General features: G+C 40.3%; 1 protein-coding gene across 3 annotated transcripts in view; it reads left to right on the top strand.

Annotated features, from left to right (window-relative positions):
• The window catches only part of BCAM (basal cell adhesion molecule (Lutheran blood group)), a 500,114-nt gene that overhangs the window by 422,335 nt on the left and 60,446 nt on the right, over nucleotides 1–17,333 (top strand). For all 3 annotated transcript variants that reach the window (XM_044080674.1, XM_044080675.1, XM_044080676.1), the window contains 3 exons: nucleotides 3,086–3,207; nucleotides 5,273–5,411; nucleotides 7,894–7,929. In XM_044080674.1, coding sequence (XP_043936609.1) covers nucleotides 3,086–3,207; nucleotides 5,273–5,411; nucleotides 7,894–7,929 — 297 coding nt within the window. The remainder of the gene's footprint in view (nucleotides 1–3,085; nucleotides 3,208–5,272; nucleotides 5,412–7,893; nucleotides 7,930–17,333) is intronic.

Here is a 17,333-nt window from a genome sequence, read left to right as displayed (position 1 = left end):
TTACTGCATGTTTATATGCAGACATCATTGAGATGGACCTTACACTAAAGAGAAAATTCTTCCACAAGGTGTTTATGCTATCCTGAGTAATGTATATATATCGCGTACCAATTTGTGGATCTGGGAATAATCAGTTATGAGATCATCAGTTGTGGCACAGAGCACCCACTGAGATTTATGATACATTGGTATGTTGGACAGTAGTAGGGACATAGATGTATGTAATGGTCATTATTCTATAAGCAAAATTTAGTTGAATACAGGACAGATAACAGTCATATCCAAATCAGTTTAGCTACTTAGCTAAAGGCAAAGGAATGTTTCCGTGATGACGTGCAGCAAGTTTAGAAATGCTGGCAGATTCCAAATCAAGCATGTGCATTAATTGTAAATGTGTATTATTAAGTAAGTGTGCCAAATAAAAGTGTAAACACCAGAAACAGTGCAGAAGGCCTGGAAGGAAAATGTATGTCTCTTTTAATGATAGCGCAAAGATTTTGAAAAAGATTAATGTGCAGAGAGTTATAAAAAGGATCTTAAAGGATTAAACTATGCTATTTATAGCCAGAGTAACTGTTATGCATGCATCTATGTAGTTGTTAATGCCCTATTTTATGTCATCCGGGCAGTATCTGAAATGTATCCTTGTGGATCAGTCTATTACAGCAGTTGTCAGTCAGTCAATCAATCATTCCAAAACAAAAAGGACACAGTAAGGTCAGAAAAATGCTGTAGAACATGCGAACAGTGTGATAAAGCTGTAAAGAGAGTAAGTAGAGCACTGCCTTATACAGGATGAGGTATCAGTGGCAGAAAACAAGAAGTTATCCATTCATATAAACAAGTTCTAAGGGAATAACATTCACACCAGGAAACAAAATAAGGGCAAGTATACAAGAAGTATGCAGTGCCATTTAAATAGTGCACCATCTTTCCCAGAAGGTCCGATTAAAACAATTTAATGTCTACAGCCTTGACGAGGGATGTAAAGAGAAATATAACAAACATGTCAGTACCTCAAGACACTCTCTAGACTCTGCGTCATTACACTGTTTTTGGAAAAAAAAACAATGTTCTAGAGGAGTGGATAACACAATTTGAAGATTCAGATTGGAAAGCTTAAGGGAACTAAATGACATATTTTTTGTAGAGAAGAAATGGTAGTTGACTGGAACACCCTTCACAAAAAGGTAGGTGCCAACATTAAAGCAGTAAGAGAGTCCAAGAACACATGGTACAAATACGAGACTGTTCTTTGGCTGAAGAAAATCAGCTTGATCTGTAATTTATCCCAGTGGTAGTGAAATGGGCAAACTAGATGAAACAAATGCTCCATAGCTACTGCTGCAATTTCTGTTTTTATGTTCAGATGTTAAGAACAAAGTTCAGCTGAAGTGCGGTATTGGGATTATGGCTATAGTGTATGTAAGTGCTGCATGCTCTGATAAGTTACAGAAATAATTATCGAGATGGTTATGTACAAGCAATTGTATGCATATGTCATTCTAAGGATGTCTGCACAGATGTCCTACTGAAATGTAGAGAGTAAACAGATGTGATGTCTGCGAGGGGCTTGCACACAGGACATCCAAAGATAGTTGCACACAGTAATTCTGCACAGGAGAACACATTAACAGCAATTTGGAACATGTTCTAAACTTGTCAACAATATAGAAATTATAGTTACGTAGAAATTTAGTACGAGTTACAAACAGAGTTAAAAGTACTCACTTGTAAACAGATAGGTGCTGCTAGCACCAAAGTAATGGTTGTGAATTTCCTGTCTGGTAATCACCTTATATAATTCAACAGTAGGGCAAAATGCAAAATGTTGGTGGTTTTAAACAGCAAATTATGTTGGCCTTTTATTTGTAAAGAAATAGTAATAACATTCTCAGTTTATCCATTTTGGACTGCAAATAACCAAATGCACCTCAAACCTTGGATTCTTTGAGAAAGGATTAGATTGTTGGATTGACCATCAGTGAGCCCACTCTTGCACCCCAGACTCTGTGTTGCAATATGATCTTTGAGCTTATACACAGTTCATCAAAAGCTATTGAAAACGTTTGCATCTTCTTTTAAAAAGCATTATATCTAATAGGGGTTTTTAAGGGTAAAACCTGTTGGTCTTAGTAAAGTTATTCAATTTGTAACGTATGTAGACTCAAACAAAGGTAAGGTACTTGAGTGGCCATTACAGAAGGTGGTTCTAAAGTACATCCTGGGAGTTAGTAATGATATACTTTTCCTGAAAGCAGCAGCAAATGCTGGAAATCTATAGGCTGTGCTGTAGTATTTTATAAGCGTAATCATTTGAAATATTGGGACCCTCTAGAGAAAATCCCAAAATACACAGACTGAATTGTGGAAATATTATAATAATTCCAAGATGCCATTTCTCTGAATATTCCTTTTCTCAGAGAGGCAGTCTTGGAATTGGTATATATATGTTCGGTGAAGAAGAGTAATTTTTGAAATTTTCTCTTCTCCCATGTTTTCAGTCTTCTTTTCAGCTTTTCTGCACTTGGCATTCCGAATGGCAAAATGTCTATAGGGAGCCTTTTGTAGCACTTAGTTGCAGAGTTTGAGGCTTTTTATTGAGAAGTTGCAAAGTTTGTTAATTTTTATTGAGAAGACTTTGCTATATGAAAGTTGCGTGTTTATGTATGGCTAGTAGCGAGCGGTTACTCGAAAACAAGAATTGTTGAAAGAAATGAAAATTGAAATGAAAATTTAGAATGGTAAGTTGTTGTTTTGTAACAAAGGCAGTCGTCTGATTAAAAGGGGACATATAAGCGAAGGCCAAAGACAATTAATTGCCAGCTAAAATCCCCTGTTACAGAGTTGTTAACAATAATGGAAAATGATTTTCATGTAGGGGGAAAAGAGCATTCTCAGCTGCAAAATGGACTTCTATTTTGCGTGCTTTGAGAGGTTTTATAACAGTGCCTCAGACAGGAGTGTTGTTTTAATGTGATGCAGCTGCAAGTCATCATTTAAATGTATATAATCTATTAAAAGCTATGATAGGCAACTGTGATTTTTCTTGTATTTAAATGACCCTTTATTGTGCCTATTTTAGGTAAACCTGCTATGGAAGACCTGAAGAGTGAATATGACATTGAACACAACAAGGCTACTTTGACCTGTTCAGCAGTAGGAAATCCCTTACCTATCATCACTTGGAGTATTCCAAAATTAAAGGTCGGTGTTTCCTAAAGATGAAAGTATGCATATGGTAGCATATAGCAGCATCTGGTGTGTTCATTAGAATGGTTCAAAGCTACATGATGGCGACTTGACCAGATGAGTGTTCTCTGAAATAATGATTATAACTTACAGAGGAAGAACACAACATTTTCCATAGCAAAATAACAGTTTGCTTAGGCACTGGTGCTGAGAACGGGATTTCAATAGCCTTTAAAAATGATGTAAATATAGCTGAAGCTGTCTTTTAGAGAAGTACATTTTTACATATTTCTGTTGGGACACTGGTATATTTGGTTGGAGCAGTCTTGGAAGAACTCTCTTCATCTATTCCCTTGAAAAAATGCAGTCTTTGACATGTGAAGGCCAATCCTGGGAAGATGGGTCTCAGGATTCATTATAGAGAAGCACACAAGCGCTGTATACGATGCTTAAAATGCTATCACTCAGGACTGTAATCCAAAGGCATGGACTGAGGACCATAACTGTAGTGTTCGAAGCATAGTAGGCAGTAGTATATTAAGGGCTCCTGTGCCCATTTCATTCCTGGTTCAGTCTACACCCAAACAGATGTTGCACTATGTTGTACTGCAGGACATCAGCGTGTAGCACAGCATGAAACATCAGTGTAGCAAGGCATACTTTATATGCTTTACTGAATAGGTTTTCCTTGCTGCTCTCTGCTCTGCCATCATGCTTGTCTGTGATGCATACAGATGTCACAGTCATTAGACATTACAGCAACACTAATAAGGTAATGAGGGCAGATCTAGTTGTATGTATGTTCACAGTGTGTGCAGGCAGACTAAGTATACCTGTGGTAGAAGCTTTGTGTGCTCCAAAGTACCACAGGCTACACTGTTGCTGGAAAGCATTTTTGTAACAAGCATTTGTAAACAGTGGTTATGTTTAGCTCAGATGTCTATCCCGAACAGCATAATGATATGGAATGTTCCATGATGCACTGCAAGAACAACACTACTGTACTCTGCATGACTAAAAAGTGTCAAAATGTCACAGGTTACCTCATTTGGATCAGTTGGCATTCTGATGGTGTTGATTGTATAATCTGGTGGGGGGGGGGGGCATTTGCATTAGTGATTCAGCTATACAATTGGTTAAGATTGCATACAATTACTATAGTGTGTATTATATTTCAGGAATTGCACAGTACTTTTTGTTCCATGTGCGTATGTTTTATGACTGGCATCCCTAATTTGTATTTTTTTTTGGTTGCCTGGAGGTCCTCATCTGACTGCTTCTTCATTTGACCCATTTGGTCCATTCACTTCATAGGTTGGGATCTGGGTGCCCTCAGGCACTCTGAAAGACCTATATCCAGTTCATTTCTGCCCAAGTAGCCCTACACTGACCCTTCCCCATTCCATTCCCCAGTCGTGAGAGCAGCAGGGTTTAGGGAACAAACCAGCATACTGTTCCTGTACAGCAGCCTTCACCTGATGGAGTGACCCTGTTTTCTCATCAGCTCCTCGATATATGCTGTGTGCTTCCAACTACAGGGAGCATGTTCTCTAAAGACTTGGACTCCATGGGCGTAACAAGTAGTCACCCACGTGGACAACCTTAGCCACCTCTCCCACCTCTCCCCTCCCCAGGGTGGACCGCAGATACCCACCCTCCTCCACCAGCTCTACAAGGCACCCAAGCCTCTAATCAGGCTTGAATGTGTAGTTTACATATGAGTGTAGAACAGAATCTGGGGTTTAGTAATTTGAAAGTGAGGGATAAAAACTTGAATATTGATGAAAAATATGTTATTAGAATGACCTGCTCTCTGGGTGTGAGTGTGTGTGTGTGTTTTATTTAGGTTTACATATTGTGAGCATTTGTATAGATGCCCTTGCAAGTGTGCACGTGTAAGTAAGGTGATGTGAATTTGTGCCCATCTCAATAAGTATATGAGGATTTTATGCCAATGTATAGAATACCCATAGAAGGACGTAAGTGTATGTCTGTAAAGCTGGAATTTCTATATATTCTGTATAAAGTGCTTTAGATTTTTGAGTATATAACATGCTTGTTTTATTCATCTTTTTTTAAGCCTATGGACAGTCAGTCAGAAAACAGAGTCACGAGTACACTGTTGATAGAGATAACAAAGGAACTGTCTGAGAGTACAGTACAATGCACAGCAAAAAACGAAGTGGGCAGCTCCATGAAAACAATCCAGTTGATTAAATGTATGTATAAAGATTTTTTCCTTCTTAATATGTTACTTGCACAGCTATATGTTCAAGCAGCTAACTGCAGGTTTGTTTTCATCTAAATAGAAACAGGAAAAAATATATACAAACCTATAGACAGATAAAGACTAAGGAAATCTGGGCAATAGTATTCCTACACATGCTGCTTAAATGCATACAAGACAAGCAGTTTATGTACTGTGTTTAGTACACTGCTGTTCAGGATTGCAATTCATAGCTATGAGTCATGGTCTTTAATGGCAGTGTACAAGACACCACTGTTCTTTATGAACTGCATAAATGAGTGCATAGCACACAGTGCTACACTGAGCAGTCCTGTACCCATTAATCCGTGATCCTTTCTCTAGCCAAACTGCACTGTGCGCGATACTGCATGACATCTGCACACAGCTCAGGATTCTGCTTTATAAAGAAGGCTTCCCTGCTCCCCCATTTTGCATAGTTGTGATTGTTAAGGATTTTTCAGTCATGATGGCATGGCTACGTTCATTATCATAATGTAATAATGAGGGGATCTGGTGCTGACTGAACATTGTCCAGTGGGAGCCTGCTAGCGGGGTGCCTTCTGTTCGAAGTCTGCATGTCCTCCGTGTGGTCGTGTAAGTTTCCTCTGGGTGCTCTGGTTTCCTCCCACATCCCAAAGACTTGCTGTAGGTGGACTGGATACTCTTAATTGGCCCTAGGCGTGAGTGTGTGTGCGCCTTCCGTGGAAGGTTTGGTGCCGGGCTGGCAACTCACACCATAAAACTCCACTGCCAATCATGAGCAGACAGGTGATCCCTAAATGAGAAAAGCCAAAAGAAGACGAAGATGTGCAAAAGATCTAGGCCAATTACAAAACACTAATGATATTTTTGTTGGGGATAACTAACTTACAAAGCTGTTTTTTTTTTTTTTTTGGTGCATTGATGCAGGGCAAAGAATACCTGTATCACCACCCTCTTGAAATTATATATACTAACTCTGATATTGCACAACAGCAGGATAAGGGCAAATTCCCTTACCTCATTGCAACACAATCTCGCAGAAAAGGCTGGCAGCAAAATCTCCATTTTAATGAAAGTTCATTCATATAAGCATTCACTTTTTCTGTACCAGGAAAAGACATTCACTCTTTCAAATGGTAACCATAGACATACATTCATATACACACACCATATCATCATCATCATATGATCTGAAGAAGGCCGAATAGCTGAAAGCACTAATCATTTAGAGCTGTCTTTCATTGGAAGTCTTTTATATTTTGTCTTTATTTCTAAATAAAGTGTTTAGCTGTTGTGGTTCACCAGGAAGTTTTATCTACACCTATTTAATTTTGTTCTGTCTGGTGCACCTTTGGCAGTTTCTAGTTTCTCTCTTCATTAATGTAAGAAAGTTACACAAATCAAAAGACACATCAATTCAGTTGTGAAATGACACCCGAAGAGAACAGTGAGGAAGAAGAAAGTCAACAAAAACTAAATAAATCAATCAATCACTGTTAACACAGCACACATTACCAAGGCAGACCCTCAAGTAGGTGCTACATCCTCAGTTGTAAATGGTTTCAAGGAAATTAGATATCTTTGACCCCCAGAAATGTGTATAAAACTGTTGGAAGTTATGCCCCTGAACATGTCTTTTCAATAAGGACAGTAAAAGTAATGTCTTTTGGCTTTTCCCAGTTAGGGGTCGCCAGAGCGGAAATCCGGACCACTTATGATTGACAGTGGATTTTTGCAGTGCTGAGTTGCCAGGCCAAAACTCTGGAAACCCTGAAGATACTGAATATTAGTTAAATAAGTAAGCACTAAAGAAAAGTGCAGGGCAAAGACAGCAAAACTGTAAAGGTTTAGAACATACAGGTGCAGCTGTCTGGAAACTAGAGGCTGTGCCTGCATGTCTCTCTCACATGGAAGAGGTTAGGGGTGCCAAGGAGATGCACTCATGCACCCACATATATGCAATGTACCTGTTTCACTAGTAGAAATAAGTAAATGTTCGCATTGACCTCATCCTAGGTGGTGAGGTCAATGCAGACTAACATCACTTGAAGAAGTATCCCACAGAACACCCATCAGTATGGCCTTTTAGGTAAATGCTTACTGGGCATGTATAGAGCATTAAAGATATAAACAGAAAATCTCCCAATGGTTGTCTTAAAGATGACCCCTGTTGGCTTTCTCATACCTCAGTAAAGAGAATGAATGGGTCAGGTGCATGAGGAGGAGGCGAAGGAGGAAATGACTGGTAGGTAGTGAAGGAAAAAAAGCGTTTGGAATACACAAGAGGGGTGATGTTTTACTGAGTATTAGCACAAGTAAATAAAATACAAAGGGCATAGATATCCTCCCTAACCTGACCAATATAAAGAAAGACCAAGAATAGTGTTAATAGTTTTATGGGTAGGGTTGTGTAATATAGACAAAAAAAATCTGCATTTTACATTGTTGTGTGTTTTGTTTTTTTTCTCCAGTACCAGAGAAAGAAATGACGGCTGGAACAGGAGACGGTAAGTTTCATTTCCAACAGGAACTATGCAAAGCATAGCAGTATGTATGCACTTCATCACTGAAAAGAAAGCAACTCCTCCATCTCCCAACTTTACACACTACTGTAGTCAATTCTTTCTTATCTTCCTAAAAATTAGAGTGGAACTAGGTGTTGCTGTGCTGGAATGTTCTAAATGTTTGTAATATTGTGGATTGCAGATTTGCTTTTCCCCTACAGTTTTTCATATTATGGATGCATGGTAAAACTACTGCTGTTCCCCTCTGTTTATTTTTTTAACTAACTATAGTTAGTCTTTAAAGCTACATTTATCAGTTTAGTTCCCTTTCCTCCACCTGTTTACTATATTTTTAATCTTTCACCTATAAACCTTGTATTTCAAAATAAAATTTCTTATAGAGTAAAACAAATTAGAGAGCAAGAGACAGTGAAAGAAGTGGCTCAAAAGAAACTTATAACCCTTTTGGGGTTATAATTCATGTCTCTTACAACATTTGGCGTAGTAAATTATTGCAGTGTGCTGTATTTCACCTTGGAACTTATCAGACAAGGTCAGAGTGCTACATTCCCGTATATGCTAATTTCACAGCGAAAAGAGAAGACTATGTAGATAAAATGTATGGAAGCATAACATATGACAGGTAAGGAACCCTTGGCCTGCCTGTTACCACATTATCTGGATTAGTTGCAGATCATAACTAACTAAGAGAGTGTTTATTATTTCTTCCACCCAGCACACAAATTACCTTATTTGCCTGTCATATATTGTTGGATGCTTTCTTTCTGAAGTCACCATCTCTTTGGGATGGTTATTGGAGTCATATACTATTCTTACAATGAAAAAAATGAATCTCTCGTTACCTCCCTCCAGCCTTTCATCTTTTGTCTTTAATTTGTCTTTTTATCATCACATAACTTTTTTTTTTAAATAATCTTCCAGGCTGAAACTTGTATTCTCCACTGAGGCAATTAAATGTTATTTTTGTCCCCAACCTTGTTACCTTTTTCAAAACTGTGCATTTTACTTTTGCTAACATTTTGTTCCTCACGAGTCAGAACTGACATTTACACTAAAATGTGTATACAGTGCTTGACAAGCTCATGCTGTCCAGAAACCCTAGTTGCAAATGTTGAAATCTCAGGTCCTTTGCAGAAGATCTCTGCCATCAATTTCACCCTATAATTAGCATGAACTAGTATCAGTTGCTCACCCCCCTCCCATGTAGTTCAAATGTTCAAGTCACTAATCAAATCTACACCGGTTGTTGACAACTGAAAGACAAAACCACTTCACCATGTATCCAGCTAGTTCTTGACTCATTTAAGTATGGATTTTTAAAGCCATTTTCACTAAGAAAATTGTACATTTTTGTAACGTCATTAGCTCAGATGAGAAGTTTCAATTTAGACAAAGCAGTATAACCTGTATAGTCCAAGGCCCTTAAATATTTTTTTCTGGGAGATCTGAAGTATATCTTGGCATTGTTTTTTGAATTACTCTATGTATTTATCTAGATCAAATGAAAGGGTAGCACTAGCCATGTTTTATTGAGAACTGGTCCAAGTGGCTTTCCTCTACATTCATTGTGTTGTGTCTGACTCTCCACAAAAATGGCAAATCCTTTTATTTACTTTTTTTATAAGTTATATTTCCTTTTACTTGCAACTTATTAATTTGTAACTTCCTTAAGAAATCTTGATGCATCATTTTTCATACACCATTTATTTATTTGTTTTATAGCTTTTACTTTTCTGTTAAATGCCCCATGGAGTCGCATAATAGTTTTGCAACATTATATTTTAGACCATGTTTTTATGTTTTCTTTTATTCCTTCTATCTTTAATTTCCACAGTTTTATTTTTCATGATAAATTCTTATTTCTTCATTTCGCCATTCTCTTTCTCCATTTTATTAATTTTTACTAAACTCTATTCTTTTTTTATATTCCTTCTTAAATTTAATCAACTTATTTTCTTTTCTATCTGTAGGGTGACCATGATGGTGCAGTGGTTAGCATTGTCGCCTCACAGCAAGAGGTTCTCCAGTTCGATCCTTGGCTTGGGTGCCTTCTGTGTGGAGTCTGCATGTCCTCCTTGTGGTCGCGTGGGTTTCCACCGGTTTCCTCCCACATCCCAAAGACATGCAGCAGGTGAATTGGGCATTCTAAATTGGCCCTAGGTGTGTGTGTGCCTGCTGTGTAAGGTTGGGCACCGGGCTGGCAACTCGACACTGTAAAACTTCACTGCCAATCATGAGCGGACAGGTGATCCGCTGTGGCGACCCCTAACCAGGAAAAGCCGAAAGAAGAAGAATCTTTCTTTTAATGGACCCAGCTAAAAAGCAGGCTGCACTAAATTTAACCTGCAGTTAAACTATTTCTCAAGCCCTTTTCGTCCTCTCTTTACATTTCATATGTATGTATACGGGTCTACTTCATTTGCCCTAACTTTCATTTGCCCGACACCCATTTGACTGAAATTTCATTTGCTCGACACTTCATTTGACCGACAAGCATTAATGGCAAGAAAATGGAATATGCTCCATTCCCCACTGTAGTGCAACCCTGGAGTTGGAATATATAGTTAGGGGGTGTGGGGAGTGAAGCCCTCCACTTAATTTCATATTATATTAAGTTTTGATGTAATATTGCTTAGTAAAACAAAAGTAAGTGGGGGGCTTCACCCCCCACACCTCCCTTTGTGGGGGGCTGTGCCCCCATACCTCCCCTAACTATATATTCTAACTCCAAGGTCACACTACAGTGGGGAAGGGGGCATATTCCATTTTCTTGCCATTAATACTTGTCGGTCAAATGAAGTGTCGGGCAAATGAACTTTCAGTCATTTGGTCTCAGGCAAATGAAAGTTAGGGCAAATTAAGTAGACCCATGTATACATATACCAACTCTCAACTAAAAACAGACTAGCATATGTTTATACTAGGCATTAACTAGACAGTAACCAAAGGTGAGATTCAAACCCTGTACATTGTGGCTGTGAGGTAAACAGCTTATTTATTATGCCAGCTCTCAAGATTTGGACAATGACCTTTCTAATTCACACTCCATTGCTTAACTCACTGTACAGGCTCTCCTTACTCAGCCCTGTCCTGTATATCTGTTTTATAAGCAAAAATCCAAGCTTCTTCCACACCTTCTTAAATGTAATTTAAACAGATAATAAGAATGACCTGCCCTGCTGGTAAAGTTACTTAGGACTGATGAGACTCCTTTTACAATGACCCTCCATGTCCTTGTGTCTAGCCAATGTTATAAACAAGCTACTACCTTATGACGCACTCAAGTTTGTTTTATTTTTGTTTGTTTATTTGTTAAGCATTACAGACCAGTACTGTCAGGCAAGACCCAAGTTCAGTTGAGCTCCTTTTAGAAAAACTCGAAATATCCATTCTTTTATTCAAGTACTACAATATTTGTCAGTTAAGAAATGTACAAGAGTAAAAGGAAATAAAATCTTGAAAGCAAACTGCAAAGTAAGTAAAAAACAGAATATGGAAAAATAATTTACAAAGTGCTAAAATTGTAAAACACCCCTCTGCACAAATTTTAAAAGTGTCTTCTAAACCAATGAAATATCATGAACCTCTTGAAGCAAGGTGGAGTGATGCACACTCAAGTCAGGAAAGGTTGCTTATTCCAGAGAACTGAACCAGGTTCCAGGCCCATGGAACAGCCAACTGTCCCATCAGCTGATGACCAGGGTGACAACTCTTCCTGCTCTGTAGGACATGGTTTTATTGCGCAAGGTCAATACGTGGGAGTGTTTTACACTGAACCTTGAAGTGGTCAGTAGATGTCCTTCATGGATGCATCTGCAGTCATAACAACTGGGTTGTCCTGTCGTCAGGCAGCACTTCAGTCGGCCGGATTCCAAAGTCCGGGTCCGGCTTTGGCTGATGTCGCACTTCACCCGACGTCATCTCTGTTGGTCTTCGGGTATAAAGGCATCAGCAAGCAGAAGCTGTTCGCAAGTGCCGGTCGGTCGGATCCAGAGATTACTTAATACTACTCAAGACTTCTAAAGCTAAGTACCCCGTTGGGGACTCTTTCTTGCCTCAGCCGATGTCAGAAAAAGTTAATAATTGTTTAACCTGTGGGAAACAAATACCTCATAAAGATTTCCACTCTTATTGTCTGCCTTGTTTAGGCCCAGCCAGCAGCCTGTTCGGCCTGTGCTTTTCAAACCGGATTTAACGCTTAGGCGCCGGTCGGAGTTTGCTGAACAGTTTTTCGGTTCTGATTTTGCGTACATTATGCCGCCGGATCCTCCGACTACCCAATCTGCCAAAACGCAAAGATAAAGACCGCCATGGTTAAGCAAAAACTGAGAAAACTGATCAAAGTACAGCTGAATCTATCTCTACAACTGAGGCCCTGCTACCACTCTTGAATCGGCCTCAGAAATTTTATCCACTACGGTGGTTGCCACTGACTTATCAGACACCATTCCCTTGGATGTCTCTACCCCAGCACGTGGTGCTGCTAGGCCTCCAGCAGCCATGTCCATTAAGGCCTTCGCCAGGGCTAAAGCAGCCAAGACTACTAAAACAGTGCCTGTTAAACCCCCTACAACCAGGCCCTCCTCTAGTTCTCAAATGCTTACTCTGGCAGAAGATTTAATTTCATTAATTAGAGGATCTCAATCTCACCCAGACAGGGCCTCTCAGGCCCCAGAGAAGAGACCTAGGGCAGAGACCCCTGAGCCAGTGTCCTCTGATGATTCTGCCGATGAATCAGACATAACTGACCAGCCAGAGGCTCCTTTCTCCAATTTTGAAGACTCTGATGCTGAAGAATCCATTCCAGCTGCTTCCCCACCAGAAGAATTCTCCAAACCTTACATGCCATGAGAGCAGTTCCAATGGCAGCAACAGGATTTTCAGACTCCAGAAAAGACTTAGGACCTTTCTGCACCTTCCACAGCACAGGCCCTTAGCTATACCTCCTGTTCTCTGTGGTGGATGATGCTTTCAATGATGTCTGCTCCGCACCAGATTCTTTACCTCCAGCCCCTGCCAAACCAGACAGATTTTACAGGGTGCCAGACACTCATCACCACCTCTACAAGGCCCCACTTGCAGACCCGAAACTATATCCCAGGGTCCCAGTGCAGTGACCATAGCTAAAACCCTATTCCTTCTGAAAGGGAAGCAAGGTCATTAGACAGATGGGGCAAAAAGGTCTACACTTCAGCTACTCTCTCAGCTAGAGCTTTAAACTGTCATTTTCACATGATACAATACCAAGAGTTTATGCTTGATCAGTTAACTAAAAAGCTAACCACTGATGAATCTCTTGATAAGAAATATGTATTAGAAATGGTAAATAACATACAACAGGTTAGTAACCATTCCTTAAAATGTGGCTATGATGCACTGGAGGCTTCATTTAGATCAGCCATGACTGGCACAGTGATAAGAAGGCATGCATGGCAAAAGGAGCAAGCTTTACCGGATCATGTTAAAGCTAAGTTGCTAGATGCTCCTATGGATAAGACAAGTTTGTTTGGTACACCTGCCCAGCAGGTTATGAAGAAAATGGAAGAAAAGGCAAAATCTGTTCAAACGGTTAAAGATTTCTTGCAGGTTCAACCCCCAAGGTTTAGCAGGAACTGGCCTGCCAAAAATTGGTCCTTTCCTGACTCCACAAGATCTCAAAGGGGCAGGAATAGACGGGCCAGAGGCAGAAACCAATCCAGAGGAGGTGCCTACAGAGGACGACAGTGGCAAGGTAACAACAGAGGCACAGACACAACCACTGCCACTACATCAACACAACCACAGTGACTTAACCAACAAATAGCAGCTCCTCTAGGCGGAAAGTTAACCTTATTTTCAAAGAACTGGCACTATATAACAAAAGACAAGTGGATTTTACAAACCATAGATCAAGGTTACCGGTTCCACTTCCACACTTTACCAGTCAAAAGAGGAATGCCAAATCTACCTCCAAATCAAAAACAGAGGCTCTACAACAGATAATGCAGTTAGCAAACATGAGAGCTGTGGAAAGAGTGCCAACAGCAGAGCAAGGAAAGGGTTCTACTCCAGACTATTCCTAGTTCCAAGAAAGGAAAAAGTTGGAGACCAATTTCGACCTGTCCACCTTAAATACATACATCATTGTCCCAAAATTCAAAATGCTGACCCTACAGCAACTTCTTCCCATGCTGGGCAAGGAGTGTTGGCTGGTAACTCTAGATCTCAAGGAGGCATACCTGCACCAATCTGCAGAAGATACCTCAGATTTCTTGCAGGATCAGAGCACTATCAATTCTCAGCATTGCCCTTTGGCTTATCTACTGCACCCAGAGTATTCACAAAATGCCTGGCATCAGTAATCGCCCATTGCAGACTACAGGGAATTCAAATTTACCCATACCTGGACGACTGCCTGCTACAAGGGGACAACAAAAGCAAGCTGACAACAGGTTTACAAAGGGTCATTTACTTGCTACAAGCACTGGGATACACAGTCAATTTACAAAAGTCAAGGCTGATACCATCCCAAACAAGGACATTCCAGTAAAACAAATGGCATTCCTAACTACAGAAAACAAAAGAACTCCTCTTTACTTCTTGGCACTAACAAAACTGAACAAGTTAACAGCAAGAAAAGTACTGCAGGCCTTGGGCTTCATGGCATCATGCATAATCTTGGTCCCACTTGCCAGACTACATATGAGAAAACTACAGTGGTACCTAAAGAATTTATGGTCCCAACACAGACACAGCCTAGAAACAGAAATCCCACTAATTCCATGCTTAAAACAGGAGTTCCTATGGTGGGCTCAGGCATGCCAGTCAAACCCAGGGCTACCCTTTCGCAGATGTCAAGCAAGCCACACCATCACAACAGACGCTTCAGACCTAGGATGGGGGGCCCACATGCTGGACAAATGCGTGCAAGGATTGTGGACACAGGATCAACTTCACCTGCACATCATCCTAAAAGAAATGCTGGCAGTAAAACTGGCAATCCAAAAGTTCAGACCATTTCTCAAAGAGGGCCAGTTGATGATAAGGACAGACAACACCACAGTCATGTGGTACATCAACAAACAGGGAGGCACTCATTCATAGCGCCTATGCAGAAAGACTTTGGAGGTGTGGAGCCTGGCACTCAGCAACAACACCCAGTTACAGGCAATATTTGTACGGGAAAAAGAAAATACTCTAGCAGACATATTAAGCAGACCCACATCGGATGCATGGAAGCTGCACCGGACATCTTCAAGACCATCTCAAAGAAATGGGGAATGCCTCAGATAGATCTATTCGCATCACCTCTCAATCACCAGCTCAAAAAATTCTGCACAAGGACATTCCACCCACTAGCATGGAAAGTGGATTCGCCTCCTTCAGCTGGAAAGGCCTAACAGCATATGCATTCCCACCTCTTCCTTGATACACAAGGTATTACTAAAAATCAAGGAAGAACGTCCAAGGATAATCCTGATAGCTCCAAACTGGCCAAGACAACACTGGTACCCACTGCTGAGGAGCATGTCTCGAACAATATCCCTGATGCCTTTGATGTTAACTCAGAACAACTACAGCATCATACATCCAAACCTAAAAACATTGCAACTGACTGCATGGAACATCACATAGCAGCAGCTAATCCAGAACTTTCCCAAAGAGTTAAAGACATTATTCTTGAAAGACCTTCAACAAGAAGGAACTATGCTGGAAAATGGAAAAGGTTTGTCATTTGGAGTACTGAAAGAGGAAAGGAAACATTCTGGAGTATCTGAACTTCTTCATTCAGGCCTGTCCTACTCCTCCATCAAGATACATGCATCAGCTATTTCAGCAGAATACAGCTTTGATCCACCTGTTTTTCAGCACCTTTGCTCAGGCAGTTCCTCAGAGGAATCAAGAATGTAAAACCTCCAAGGAAACCACCATTACCAGCTTGGGACTTAAACTTTGTGCTAGAAAAGTTGACACTATCACCCTTTGAACCAGCAGCAACAGCAGACCTACAACACCTGTCATGGAAAACTGCTTTCCTACTGGCAATTACTTCAGCAAGGAGGGTTTCAGAACTACAGGCCTTAATGGCAGTGCAACCCTTCCTAATCTTCCACCAAGATAGAGTGTCCATGAGGACTAATCCTACATTTATGCCTAAGGTGGTATCCAGAGTGTCTTTAAACCAGGCAATCCACCTACTACCTTCTTTCCCAACCCACAAAACAGAGGGACAGAACAAAAAGTAGCAGAAGACTGACCAACTTTTTGTAGCCTATGCAACAGGAAGGGAAGGAAAAGCTATTTCCAAACAGACAATCTCCAAATGGATAGATTCTGTTACTCCTTCCATGGAAAACCAATTCCACAGAACATAAGACCTCATTCTACAAGGGCAACAGCCACTACCAGTGGCAACCAAAGACATTATTGACATTTGCCAAGCATTATAATTTGCCTCTATATTCCAGATCCCGAGCAGGGTTTGCCACTGCTGTACTGCAAGGGATCCTAAACACACCATAATCTAGTTTTATCCTCCTCCAGTTGTTATGACTGCAGATGCATCCATGAAGGACATAGTACAGTTTTGTACCTACCATAAATGTAGATGTCATCTGCAGTCATGTGGTACTCCTAGGGTGTTTACCCTCCTAATAGCTAGCTGGTGGGGGAGTCTTTATGGTGTATTTGTTTGTATATATGTACATACATGCTTATTTTTGTGTTTACCTCTATCTTTTGGAAACATTGGCATCTATCCAAATTTTAGCCTTCAAGAGGGCTACTGGCATCTGGGGCAAGAAACACTGAGGAAAAGACCAACAGAGATACTGAAGGGCTGCCTGACGACAGGACAACCCAGTTGTTATGACTGCAGATGCTATCCAGTTCAGACATCTACATTTATGGTAGGTACAAAACTGTACTTTTCTGCTCATCCCATAGGAAGGGAGAGATGCTACAGTATATGCAGCCAATTATCTCACTGTAGACTTTTACCACTTCTGCAGCCCTGTCATATCCAATCTTGCAGCTTTAGGAACAGGGCATTGAAGCAGGCCAGTCTAGACAGTGTCAGTGCATAGCTCATTTTAGGCAGATCTGCAGACTGAATAAAGTGTTGTATCTGGATATATGTTTTTTTTTAAATGACAATAGGAAATCTTCACAATAGATTACACTTAGTATTTCAATGTCACTCTCTTTTCAAGGGTCGGTCTAGAATGTATTAGAGTCCCTCACTGTTCATCCCAATGCGATATTCATTAGGGATCTCAAATACCACTCTATAAACTGGTAATCCTACACTACCTCTAATGCACAAGCACAATTCCTAATCTTTGTTATTATCAACATTGTGGAAAACTTGGTCCATTTTCCTACCAGGGGTACAAACATCCTTGACC

Source organism: Protopterus annectens, chromosome 8.part0 (assembly GCF_019279795.1).
Source record: "Protopterus annectens isolate FY-2018-M chromosome 8.part0, PAN1.0, whole genome shotgun sequence".
Taxonomy (NCBI): domain Eukaryota; kingdom Metazoa; phylum Chordata; order Ceratodontiformes; family Protopteridae; genus Protopterus; species Protopterus annectens.
This window is presented reverse-complemented; position numbering and strand designations above follow the sequence as displayed.